The sequence below is a fragment of the Lucilia sericata genome, unplaced genomic scaffold (genome assembly GCF_015586225.1).
Source record: "Lucilia sericata isolate MDLA Ls3-8-SP2 unplaced genomic scaffold, ASM1558622v1 Contig001345F_arrow, whole genome shotgun sequence".
NCBI classification, from domain to species: Eukaryota; Metazoa; Arthropoda; class Insecta; order Diptera; family Calliphoridae; genus Lucilia; species Lucilia sericata.
In genome coordinates, this window is record NW_023995289.1 from 4036 (window position 1) to 18116 (window position 14081).

General features: G+C 33.1%; 1 protein-coding gene across 1 annotated transcript in view; it reads right to left on the reverse strand.

Annotated features, from left to right (window-relative positions):
- Positions 1-1077: 1077 nt before the first annotated feature.
- LOC119611046 (developmental protein eyes absent-like) overlaps positions 1078-14081 on the reverse strand; it is a 71645-nt gene continuing 58641 nt past the window's right edge. The window contains 6 exon segments of the mRNA XM_037966504.1: positions 1078-1107; positions 1109-1260; positions 1332-1478; positions 1481-1575; positions 1823-3829; positions 8816-8862. Coding sequence (XP_037822432.1) covers positions 1078-1107; positions 1109-1260; positions 1332-1478; positions 1481-1575; positions 1823-3829; positions 8816-8862 — 2478 coding nt within the window.

Consider the following 14081-nt stretch of genomic DNA (forward strand, 5'->3'; position numbering starts at 1 on the left):
AACAGAACTAGAACAGAACTAGAACAGAACTAGAACAGAACTAGAAACAGAACTAGAACAGAACTAGAACAGAACTAGAACAGAACTAGAACAGAACTAGAACAGAACTAGACAGAAAACAGACTAGAACAGACTAGAACAGAACTAGAACAGACTAGAACAGAACTAGAACAGAACTAGAACAGAACTAGAACAGAACTAGAACAGAACTAGAACAGAACTAGAACAGAACTAGATCAGAACTAGATCAGAACAAGTACAGGACTAGAACAGAACTAAAACAGAACTAGGACAGACATAGAACAGAACTAGAACAAATTTAATTAAAACTCCTTTTAAATGTTAATTATAATAGTGCGATTTTTTTGTTTTTTATTTAATTTTAATTAATTTAATTATTTTTTGTTTTATGCATTTTAAAGTTAATATTTCTTGTTGTTTTTTAATTGTTTGAATACTACAGTTTTTTTAACTAGATAATTTATATAATATATAATTTTATTAATAATTAATATTTGTTTTTTTTTTAATTAATATTAACTCTAAACATTAAAAATACTAAATAGTGCTACTTATTAAATGTGCTTTGAATATATATAAATTATTAAATAAATTTATTATTTATTTTATAAAATTATAAAACTTATATTTAAAAATATGGTAAAAAGAAAAATAATATACAAAATTTTACAAGATAATTTAAAAAAAGAAGAAAAATTTGCTTTTTTAAAAAAACCAAAATAATTAAATTATTTTGTGCTTAATTTTTATAATAACTTTTGCAGCTTTGAACTTTTTGCTTTTTTTGTTTGTTTTTCATAATTATTATATAAATTTGTTGTTTAAATTAAAATTTAAATAAATTATTTTATAAATATTAATGTAATTTTTTTTGTACACAAAATATAATATTTTTCTTGAAATCAAAATAGCAAATGTTTAGTCTTAAATCTGGTGGTTTTTTGTTTTCTTTTAGTGCGTTTTTTAGGTTTTTTAAATTTAATTTTATTTTTTTTAGATTTTTGCTAAAAAAAATTTAAAAAATTTACAATAAAATCTTTAAAAAGCTAAAGATTTTCATAAGAAACCCATATCCAAGGCGGTATATTAAAGCTCTTATATCACTGTGAGAAGAAATTCGCCAAAACGGAAAGTTCATGGCCTTGGCCGCTGATTCCTCTTCGGCGCCATCACCCACTACCACATAAGTGCTTTTACGACCAAATCTGGTAACAATGCGCTCATAACAGGTTTCTTGTCCTAGAGGAAGAGATAGAAAATAGAACAATAAGTAATTGTTTTATTAATTTCGAAAGGGTATCCAAACTTACCTATTTTATGAGCAGAATAGATATTTTCTATATTAAAAATGCCTCCTAGACCAAAGAGTAAAACTTTGGCCAGAGCTGGTGCCAGCTGAGTAGAGGTTACCAGCACATTAACACAATTTTCACGTTGAGCAATCATATTTAAACATTAGTAGCCAAAGAGGCCCAGTTATCGGTAGCCATTTCTATATCTTGACGGATCTGTAGCCAAGCATCGCGTTTCGCAGGACCCAATAAACCGCCGACACTAAAAAATAAGTGAAACAAGAAAAAAGAAAAAAACAAATTAATAAAAGTTTTATCTCAAAATTCCCATAATCCTCAAAGGATCGTGCAGCGCGAATAGTGAAAAAAACTACGGTAAACAGAAATAAAAAGAAAAAACTTTAGGAATTCAAGAAGTACTAGTGACTCCTCGTTCTTTCGGCTCAAGATAAACAGAAATAAAAAGAAAAAATCTTAAAATTCTACAACTTTAACTCCAAAATACTTACTTTCCCCGATAAGTATTGTAAATCTCCTTGATTTTGCGATATCTAAAAGCTAATTTACGCATCCAATCCACTCCACCGCGTACACCAGTAGGCAGACACAAATTGGGAGGAGCTCCGGGTGGAGCACCCGTATGAAAACCATCTGTGGCAAAGTTATACGTACTCAAGTCCTGACCGTTATCATCCGAAGAAACATCATCTATATGCACTTGATCACATTCCTCGATTTCGTTAAAGAAGAAATGGGTATCGGCTAAATTGAAAACCATTTCTTCCATTCTAAATGCAATGGTCATTAAAGCACTATGATCTTTGGTATAACGGCTGGCAAATGAACCCGATAACAGAGTATGGAAAATAATAATGGTCTCATCTAAATCCCAGATAAAAACACGTTCTGGAGGTTTAACCGCCTCACTGTTGGGTGTATCGGAGGTGGTGCTGCGCGTGGGACTAGGTTGCTGATGGCGACGACCTCTTGATCTGCCCGTCTTACCGGTGGGTGTGGTTTTTGGTAGAGAAGCTGAGGTATTAGCCGAGCCCACATTGGCCGTGGCATTCAGGTTGTTATTGGGCGAGATCGGTAGCGGTGAATGAGGCGAATGGGTGTTATGCAGTATGGGTGTGGTAGAGTGTGTATCTGTGGGACTTTCGGAGAGATTAGAGGCGGCTACATGAAAACCATGACTGGCACTGGAACTAGGCGAGCTAACGGCATAGGGTGAATAATTGGCGGGATTATAATAGTTGCCATATTGATCATTATAATAAGAAGTATAATCCTGTTGAGCGGCCGCCGTTGCAGAACCAAATTGCGCGAAGTTATTATAGCCATAGGCGGTAGGATAAAGCTGTGAAGCATTATTATTAGAGGAGGCATACGAAGATGTCAAATAGGGTGACGTAGGCTCTATTTTAGTGGGAGCTCTGGCGCTGGCCGTGGTAAAGGGTGTACCATAGGTGGAATAAAACGGTGGCGTATACTGCTGCATGCTGTTGTAGTAGTTATAATAATCATGCTTAGAGTCATAGGCCACGGCGGCGGCAGCAGCAGCTGCTGTTGAATTAACGGCCGCCATAGAAGAGGAACTTAAAGAGTTGCTGGGTGAATCCAAGCCAGCTAAACCAGAAGCCGTATTAGAAACCGAAGAACAGCTATAAAGATTAGAACTCGTATTCGGATTACCGTTATCCAAATGACTACTTAAACTAGCAGCCGTATGCAATGACGAATGATCGCCTTGTAAATGTTGTTGCGATGCGGAAGATTGCGTATGCGTTTGTGTTAGGCCGGGCGAACGATTTTCTGACTTTACCGAAGGCAACTGTGTAGCAGACTGATCGGCTGTTAACCAGTGGGACATGCCACTAGATGTTAAAGCATTCGTTGTGGCAGCCGCAGAAGACGTCGACGAAGACGACAGAGTGGTGGAATTCTCATTAGCGGCAGCAGCACCAGCCGAGGTATTAGAAGAGCTGTTAGAAGAGTGCGGCTGCTGCTGTTGTTGTTGTTGTTGTTGCTGATATGTTGAAAAACTACTACTGCCAGCAGTGTGAGCAAATTGAGAGGTTTGTGTATTGGAGAGAGAGGGTAGATTATTACTAGCTGTTGCAGAAGAAGCGGAGTTTGAAAGACTACAGCTGGAAGAGTTTAATTGTTGAGAAGAGGATTGTTGTTGTTGTTGCGAATGCTGCTGTTGTTGTGGTGTGGACTGCTGCTGATGGTGGTGTGTATGAGTTTGCAGAGTATGTTGCGAGTGATGAGTATGATGATGTGGTGAGGTTTGCAAAGAATGATGATACGACGATAGAGAAGCCAACGAGGTAATGGTGGGTTGTAATGGTTGTGTTTGTGGTGGCAGAGATAAAGGACTACATTGACTGGCTGCCACTAAAGAAGAAGAAGAGCCCAGTAACGGAGCCTGTAAATGAGAAAGATGAGCAGCAGCCGAGTTTTGATGTGATATTATTGATGATGATGTTTGAGCGTTTGCTTGAGAGCAGAGACTGTTAAAGAGAGAAAAAGAGAAAGAATTATTTAAGATTTTAGTATTTAGAAGTAATTATTAAAATTTATTAGTTTTAAAAAAGTTCTAGCTTAAAACATCATTAATTTTAAATTAAATGTTTAAACATAAAATTTGACATTAAGTAAAATATAACGTTTTTTTCTCTCTAAATACTTAACAAAAGGAAATTAAAAACAAATAAAAATTATTGTTATTTTTCTATACACATGCCTTATTAAGTCAAGTGCCTAGAGAAACACACACACACTCTTGTTAGATTTTAAATTTTCAATAACACACGCAAGCGCAGTAAAATAAACAGATTTATGGATTTTGTCAAGTGTTGCTGGGGTTTTTTTTTTTTTTTTTGTTGTTCCAAATGTTTTTTTATTACAATTGTATTTCTTTTTTTTCAAGATTTTAAACATAGTTTAAGAAATTAATTATTATTTGTTTAACATAAAGTGTCTTTTGCGACAAATTTTGGGTTCCTTTTTAACGAAATCCTTAACATGTGTAAGACAAATGTTTAGGAAAAGGGAAATCGTAAGAGGTCCTATAAAAATAGCAAGAATATAAAGAAAAGCGACAGTAATGAAATTTGAAATACTTGATTGATTTTGAAGAGTCTGTTACTCTTTGACAGACAAGCCGTAAAGTTTACAAGCAGACACAGTGACGTAAACTAAGGGGAAGGGAATTAGTCGAGATTTTTCTGAAGGTACACAGAGGGAAAAGGAAATATACACGCCTGGTACCAAATTGACACCAAAGAGTTTATAATTTTTCAATAACATTCGTTGTCAAAGTATATACATACGTACGACAACACTATGTAATGTTGACAATGCAACGTTGTCAAGATTTCAATAATTCGTTGTCAATATCTAAATTTTATACACATCCGTTGTTTAAATGTTAACAAACGTGTTAAGCTCACTATTGGCAACGGATTGTTTGTCAATAGTGAGCTTACCACATTTGTTAACATTTAGATTTCGACAACGAATTGTTGCAATGTTGTCAACATTACATAGTGTTGTCGTACGTATGTATATACTTTGACAACGGATGGTATTGAAAAATTATAAACAGTTTGGTGTCAATTTAGTACCAGGCGTGTATATTTCTTTTTCCCTCTGTGTGTACTGTTCTTAAATGAATGAAAGATCCTGTCCTAAAATACTTTTTGAAAAAGTACTTTTTCCCTAAATAAGCACCTATTCCATTCTAAATCTTCTACCAAACTAAAAACTCCAACTTTTTCATAATTTCTCAACATTTTCACACCCTTTTTTCCTTTCACCATTATTAATCCCTAGAAAACTCTTTAAAAATTAATAACAAATTTGTTTCCAAAGTTTCTAGTTCTCTAAAACTAAGTGTCAAATGACACAACAACAACAATATCAAAACTATTAAAAACTGACCCTTAAAATTCTATATTTTCATATTTATTTCAAGATCAAAATTCATAATTTCAATATTTTTTGAAAATTTTTAACCAACACATGCTAAAATTTCGTGGAATCTTAAAAGGACATGTGTGGCAGACTTAAAGGTGGCAGGTTTTTTTCATCCTAAACAATTCAAAGAGAACTCTCTCTCTTTCTTCTAAAAGTGTCATACTTAAAAGTATTTAACACTTAAAGACCCAAAAAATGTCACGTATTCAAAAAAAAAAAAAAAACACAATTTAAAACTTAAAGATTTAAATACCCTTCGCATAATACGAGTTCAAGTTATGCCCCCTTAAAAGGTACTTAAAAGATTACTAAAACAAAGAAAAAAGGATGCCCAAAATGAAATGAACAAAAGTACAAAAAAAAAACTGTTAGGTGTTAATATAAATTATGAAAAATGTTTAACGATTTTTCAATAAATGTCTGGTCTCTAAAGAAAATTTGTTTTATTTTAATTTGAACAATTATAATTTCAACTAAATGAGTTGTATCCTCTACCAGTAACGCCCTCTTATTGTCTGAGAACTACATACATATTTATGCTTGAGAATTTGACACCTTTTTTTCTTGAAAATCTCAAGGTGTTAAGGTTTCATACACAAGCAATAATATATATATTGGAGAAATATTGCCATAAATCTTAATTTAATGTCACGTGTTTTGACAAAAATAGATTTAAAAGAAAAATCATTTGAAAATAACAAAACTTTCCTATTGTGAGGATTATAATTGTAACTATAGTCTAGCTAGTAGTAGGATTAATGGTATAAATTATAGCCTAAACTATAATCTAAGCTTTAGTATGGACTATAGTATAAAAAATAGTACAAACTATAGCCTATTATCTAGTCCAGTCTATCACAGTCTGGACTATTGGCTAGAGTAAAGCCTTGTTTAGTCTAAAGTCCATTCCAAAGTTTATTTTATAGTCTGAACTATTCTCAAGGCCTTAGTTCCCAATATCACCAGGAATATAGTCCAGTTCATAAATTGGCGCATAGTGTACCCCAGTCAGTAGTCGGGACTATACTTTGTTTAGGCTGTAGTCTGGGCTAAAGTCTATAGGCTGTAGTCTATATTCTGGTCTATGGTGTAGTCTATAGTCTGGACTATAGTCTAGTCTATGGTGTAGTCCATAGTCTGGACTATAGAATAGTCTATAGTCAGGACTATAGTCTAGTGTATAGCCAGAATTTTAGTCTAGTCTATATTAGGACTATAATCTAGTCTATAATGTTTAATATAGTTTAATCTATCGTCTGGACTACAGTCCAGTCTATGGTCTGGATTATAGTCTTGTCCACAGTCTGGACTATAGACTAGTCTATAGTCTGGACTATAGTCTAGCCTATAGTCTGGTCCTTAGTCTAGTCTATAGTCAGGACTATAATCTAGTCTATAGTGTGGACTATAGTCTAGTCTATCATCTGGACTATAGTCTAGTCTATAATCTATTGTCAAGTCTATAATTTGGACTATATTGTAGTGTATATTATAGTGTATAGTCTGGACTATAGTGTAGTCTATAGTCTGGACTATAGTCTAGTCTTTAGTCTAGTCTATACTCTGGACTATTGTCTAGTATATAGTCTAGTCTATAGTCTGAAATATAGTCTAGTGTATAGTCTGGACTATAGTCTAGTCTATAGACTGGACTATAGTCTAGTCTATAGTCTGGACTATAGTCTAGTCTATAGTCTGGACTATATTCTAGTCTATAGTATGGACTATATTCTAGTCTATAGCCTGGACTATAGTCTAGTCTATAGCCTGGACTATAGTCTAGTCTATAGTCTGGACTATAGTCTAGTCTATAGTCTGGACTATAGTCTAGTCTATAGTCTGGACTATAGTCTAGTCTATAGTCTGGACTATAGTCTAGTCTATAGTCTGGACTATAGTCTAGTCTATAGTCTGGACTATAGTCTAGTCTATAGTCTGGACTATAGTCTAGTCTATAGTCTGGACTATAGTCTAGTCTATAGTCTGGACTATAGTCTAGTCTATAGTCTGGACTATAGTCTAGTCTATAGTCTGGACTATAGTCTAGTCTATAGTCTGGACTATAGTCTACTCCATAGTCGGGACTACAGTCTAGTCCATAGTCGGAACTATAGTCTAGTCCATAGTCGGAACTATAGTCTATTATATATTCTGGACTTCAATCTAGTTTATAGTGTTGACTATTTTCTGGACTATTGTCTAGTCTATAGTATAGTCTAGACTATAGTCTAGTCTATAGTGTTGCATATAGTCTAGTCTTAAGTGTGGACTATAGGCTATTCTATACACTGGACTATAGTCTAGTCAATAGTATGGACTACAGTATAGTTAATAATCTGAAATATATAGTCTGGCTTTTAATCTAGTCTAAAAGCTGGACTGTAGCATATACTATGAGCTATTGTCAAGTCTATAGTCTATACTAGGTCTATAATCTGGACTGAAATATTAGAGACCTACTATAGTCATAGTCTAATGAAAAATCTATCTAGATTATAGTCCAATCCATAGTCTGGAATAAAATCTATAGTTTGGACTTTATAGTCTAGTCTTTAGTCTAGTCTATACTCTGGACTATTGACTAGTATATAGTCTAGTCTATAGTCTGAAATATAGTCTAGTGTATAGTCTGGACTATAGTCTAGTCTATAGACTGGACTATAGTCTAGTCTATAGTCTGGACTATAGTCTACTCCATAGTCGGGACTACAGTCTAGTCCATAGTCGGAACTATAGTCTAGTCCATAGTCGGAACTATAGTCTATTATATATTCTGGACTTCAATCTAGTTTATAGTGCTGACTATTTTCTGGACTATTGTCTAGTCTATAGTATAGTCTAGACTATAGTCTAGTCTATAGTGTTGCATATAGTCTAGTCTTAAGTGTGGACTATAGGCTATTCTATACACTGGACTATAGTCTAGTCAATAGTATGGACTACAGTATAGTTAATAATCTGGAATATATAGTCTGGCTTTTAATCTAGTCTAAAAGCTAGACTGTAGCATATACTATGAGCTATTGTCAAGTCTATAGTCTATACTAGGTCTATAATCTGGACTGAAATATTAGAGACCTACTATAGTCATAGTCTAATGAAAAATCTATCTAGATTATAGTCTAATCCATAGTCTGGAATAAAATCTATAGTTTGGACTTTATTCCCTATTAAAGTCTAGTTATAGTCCAGGCTATAGTAGGGGCTATATTGTCCATCTAATATTATATGGACTAGTCTAGACTCTGGAGTATAGTATATAAGCTGAACCATAATCAGGTATCTGGTCTAGTCTAAAGTCTAGTTTACTTTGTAGTCGGGACTTAAGTTTATACTTTATGTATTTTATAGTCTTGACCATGGTGTCGTTATATTCTGAACTATAGTCTAGTTTATAGTCATGACTATATGCAGTTTAGTCAATAATCTTGTCTATAGAATAATCTGTAGTCTGGGGGGAAGTCTAGTCTAGTGTACTTTTGTAAAATAAACTTCATTTTTATTCCTTGACAACTCACCGATTTCTATCATTTGTATCCGTATGCTCTGTTTTGGGACGTTTAACCTGCAATTAGAACACAAAAAGTTATTTCATTTAATTAATTTTGTAAACGAGAATATTATTTAAACTAAAAAAAAAAAGTATGAACAAATCATAATTTATGCCATTTAAAAACAGATTAAATACCAGAAGTAGTAGTGTTTTTTAACAATAAACTAAAACGAAAAAAAAAAAAATTAACATGACATTTCGTGCGTGCAAACGTGATGCCGTGCGTGAGGACTCCCCACATTTGTGGCATTTACTCGTTTTTTTTTTTGTGCTTTTATTTTTCTGTGTTTCCCCCCGTTTTGGTTGGGATTCCTGCTTAAAGGTATTTAACGAAAATTTTAACATATTTCAGTGACACATTTCAATACTCTATAAATTATTTAAAAGTAAAACATGGCAACAGTAGAACCAAGAAGTTTTTAAAAGTATAAAGTTTAGATTGCATGTTCGCGTTAAAGTTATTAAAACAAATGCCAAAGCCCAGAAAACTTGACAGTATTAAAAAAAAGAGTGAAAAAGCAACCAGCTGTTTAAAGTAACACTTTAAAAGTTTTATGTTCTTTTTGTTTCCAGGAGATCATATTTTTCTTTTACTTTAACTTGGACAGGCTGGGATGTTGAAGAGATTTAATTAAAACAGGATTAATGAGGCCTAAAACCTTTAAACTAAAGCTTAATTAGCTAAATAAAGGGAAAACAAGAAAAACTTTTAATGTTTAAAAGAAAAGGCGCTAGAAATTGAAATACTAAAAACTGTTGAGTCAGCTTTCCGGGAAAAATAAATAAATTTATTAAACAAAACCCAAATCAAGGTGTCTGTCTGTCGCCTTTTTTTAAACTGTTAAATTTAATAAATTTTTTTATTAAATTTAAGCTTTATGTGCAGTTTTTTTTTTTTTTTGTTAACAAATGGTGGGAAAATTTTTTTATTACAAAAAATACATATTTTGTTTATAATTTTTTTGGCCCGCGATTTTTTTTATATATTTTTTTTTTTTTCATAAATAAATTTATACAAATTATTTGTTTTCCATAAACTAAAGTTAAAAATTTCTTGCTTATCTCAACAGCAATTAAAATTAATAAAAAAAGTAACACTAAGAAAAAAAAAACAACAACAAATAATCATGATGAAGATCATGATTTGTTAAGTGGCATGTGTGTGCTGGGCTGGTTCTAAAGAAACTTGGTAGAAGAAAGGGGAAGTATGCTCAAGAAAAAACTAACATGTTAAGGCTACGAAAAGTACCTTTTTACTAAAAAGTACTTTTCCAACAATATAGTCTAGTTTTTAGTCTAATATGTAGTCTAGTCTATAGTGTAGCCTATACTGTAGTCTATAAGGTAGACTATAGTGTAGCATATAGTGTAGTCTATAGTGTAGTCTATAGTCTAGTCTATAGTCTAGCCTATATTCTAGTTTATAGTCTAGTCCACAGTCTAGTCTGTAGTCTAATCTATCTTCAAGTCTATATTGAAGCCTATAGTCTAGTCTATAGTGTAGTCTATAGTCTAGTCTATAGTGAAGTCTATAGTGTAGTCTATAGTCTAGTCTATAGTCTAGTCTATAGTCTATTCTCTAGTCTAGTCTAGTCTAGTTTAGTCTATAGTCTAGTCTATAGTTAGTCTATAGTCTAGTCTATAGTCTAGTCTATAGTCTAGTCTATAGTCTAGTCTATAGTCTAGTCTATAGTCTAGTCTATAGTCTAGTCTATAGTCTAGTCTATAGTCTAGTCTATAGTCTAGTTTATAGTCTAGTCTATAGTCTAGTCTATAGTCTAGTCTATAGTCTAGTCTATAGTCTAGTCTATAGTCTAGTCTATAGTCTAGTCTATAGTCTAGTCTATAGTCTAGTCTATAGTCTAGTCTATAGTCTAGTCTATAGTCTAGTCTATAGTCTAGTCTATAGTCTAGTCTATAGTCTAGTCTACAGTCTAGTCTATAGTCTAGTCCATAGTCTAGTCTATAGTCTAGTCTATAGTCTAGTCTATAGTCTAGTCTATAGTCTAGTCTAGTCTATAGTCTAGTCTATAGTCTAGTCTATAGTCTAGTCTATAGTCTAGTCTATAGTCTAGTCTATAGTCTAGTCTATAGTCTAGTCTATAGTCTAGTCTATAGTCTAGTCTATAGTCTAGTCTATAGTCTAGTCTATAGTCTAGTCTATAGTCTAGTCTATAGTCTAGTCTATAGTCTAGTCCTATAGTCTAGGTCTATAGTCTAGTCTATAGTCTAGTCTATAGTCTAGTCTATAGTCTAGTCTTAGTCTAGTCTATAGTCTAGTCTAATAGTCTAGTCTATAGTCTAGTCTATAGTCTAGTCTATAGTCTATCTATAGTCTAGTCTATAGTCTAGTCTATAGTCTAGGTCTATAGTCTATCTCATAGTCTAGTCTATAGTCTAGTCTATAGTCTAGTCTATAGTCTAGTCTATAGTCTAGTCTATAGTCTAGTCTATAGTCTAGTCTATAGTCTAGTCTATAGTCTAGTCTATAGTCTAGTCTATAGTCTAGTCTAGTCTAGTCTAGTCTAGTATATGTCTAGTCTATAGTCTAGTATAGTGTATAGTCTAGTCTGTCTAGTCTATAGTCTAGTCTAGTAGTCTAGTCTAGTCTATAGTCTAGTCTAGTCTAGTCTATGTCTAGTCTAGTCTATAGTCTTGTCTAGTCTATAGTCTAGTATAGTCTAGTCTAGTCTAGTGTCTAGTCTAGTCTATAGTCTAGTCTAGTCTATAGTCTAGTCTAGTCTATAGTCTAGTCTATAGTCTAGTCTATAGTCTAGTCTATAGTCTAGTCTATAGTCTAGTCTATAGTCTAGTCTATAGTCTAGTCTATAGTCTAGTCTATAGTCTAGTCTATAGTCTAGTCTATAGTCTAGTCTATAGTCTAGTCTATAGTCTAGTCTATAGTCTAGTCTATAGTCTAGTCTATAGTCTAGTTTATAGTCTAGTCTATAGTCTAGTCTATAGTCTAGTCTATAGTCTAGTCTATAGTCTAGTCTATAGTCTAGTCTATAGTCTAGTCTATAGTCTAGTCTATAGTCTAGTCTATAGTCTAGTCTATAGTCTAGTCTATAGTCTAGTCTATAGCCTAGTCTATAGTCTAGTCTATAGTCTAGTCTACAGTCTAGTCTATAGTCTAGTCCATAGTCTAGTCTATAGTCTAGTCTATAGTCTAGTCTATAGTCTAGTCTAGTCTATAGTCTAGTCTATAGTCTAGTCTATAGTCTAGTCTATAGTCTAGTCTATAGTCTAGTCTATAGTCTAGTCTATAGTCTAGTCTATAGTCTAGTCTATAGTCTAGTCTATAGTCTAGTCTATAGTCTAGTCTATAGTCTAGTCTATAGTCTAGTCTATAGTCTAGTCTATAGTCTATAGTCTAGTCTATAGTCTAGTCTATAGTCTAGTCTATAGTCTAGTCTATAGTCTAGTCTATAGTCTAGTCTATAGTCTAGTCTATAGTCTAGTCTATAGTCTAGTCTATAGTCTAGTCTATAGTCTAGTCTATAGTCTAGTCTATAGTCTAGTCTATAGTCTAGTCTATAGTCTAGTCTATAGTCTAGTCTATAGTCTAGTCTATAGTCTAGTCTATAGTCTAGTCTATAGTCTAGTCTATAGTCTAGTCTATAGTCTAGTCTATAGTCTAGTCTATAGTCTAGTCTATAGTCTAGTCTATAGTCTAGTCTATAGTCTAGTCTATAGTCTAGTCTATAGTCTAGTCTACAGTCTAGTCTAGTTCTATAGTCTAGTCTATAGTCTAGTATAGTGTATAGTCTAGTCTAGTCTATAGTCTAGTCTAGTCTAGTCTAGTCGTCTATAGTCTAGTCTAGTCTAGTCTATAGTCTTGTCTAGTCTATAGTCTAGTATAGTCTAGTCTAGTCTATAGTCTAGTCTAGTCTATAGTCTAGTCTAGTCTATAGTCTAGTCTATAGTCTCGTCTATAGTCTAGTCTATAGTCTAGTCTATAGTCTAGTCTATAGTCTAGTCTATAGTCTAGTCTATAGTCTAGTCTATAGTCTAGTCATATATTCTAGATCTATAGTCTAGTCTATAGTCTAGTCTATAGTCTTAGTCTATAGCTAGTCTATAGTCTAGTCTATAGTCTAGTCTATAGTCTAGTCTATAGTCTAGTCTATAGTCTAGTCTAGAGTCTAGTCTATAGTCTAGTCTATAGTCTAGTCTATAGTCTAGTCTATAGTCTAGTCTATAGTCTAGTCTATAGTCTAGTCTATAGGCTAGTCTATAGTCTAGTCTATAGTCTAGTCTATAGTCTAGTCTATAGTCTAGTCTATAGTCTAGTCTATAGTCTAGTCTATAGTCTAGTCTATAGTCTAGTCTATAGTCTAGTCTATAGTCTAGTCTATAGTCTAGTCTATAGTCTAGTCTATAGTCTAGTCTATAGTCTAGTCTATAGTCTAGTCTATAGTCTAGTCTATAGTCTAGTCTAGTCTAGTCTATAGCCTAGTCTATAGCCTAGTCTATAGTCTAGTCTAGTCTATAGTCTAGTCTATAGTCTAGTCTATAGTCTAGTCTATAGTCTAGTCTATAGTCTAGTCTATAGTCTAGTCTGTAGTCTAGTCTATAGTCTAGTCTATAGTCTAGTCTATAGTCTAGTCTATAGTCTAGTCTATAGTCTAGTCTATAGTCTAGTCTATAGTCTAGTCTATAGTCTAGTCTATAGTCTAGTCTATAGTCTAGTCTATAGTCTAGTCTATAGTCTAGTCTATAGTCTAGTCTATAGTCTAGTCTATAGTCTAGTCTATAGTCTAGTCTATAGTCTAGTCTATAGTCTAGTTCTATAGTCTAGTCTATAGTCTAGTCTATAGTCTAGTCCAAGTCTAGTCTATAGTTTAGTCTATAGTTTAGTCTATAGTTTAGTCTATAGTCTAGTCTATAGTCTAGTCTATTAGGTCTAGTCTATAGTCTAGTCTAGTTAGTTATAGTTAGTCTATAGTTAGTCTATAGTCTAGTCTATAGTCTAGTCTATAGTCTAGTCTATAGTCTAGTCTATAGTCTAGTCTATAGTCTAGTCTATAGTCTAGTCTATAGTCTAGTCTATAGTCTAGTCTATAGTCTAGTCTATTAGTCTAGTCTATAGTCTAGTCTATAGTCTAGTCTATAGTCTAGTCTATAGTCTAGTCTATAGTCTAGTCTATAGTCTAGTCTATAGTAGTCTAGTCTAGTCTAGTCTATAGTCTAGTCTAGTCTAGTCTATAGTCTAGTCTATAGTCTAGTCT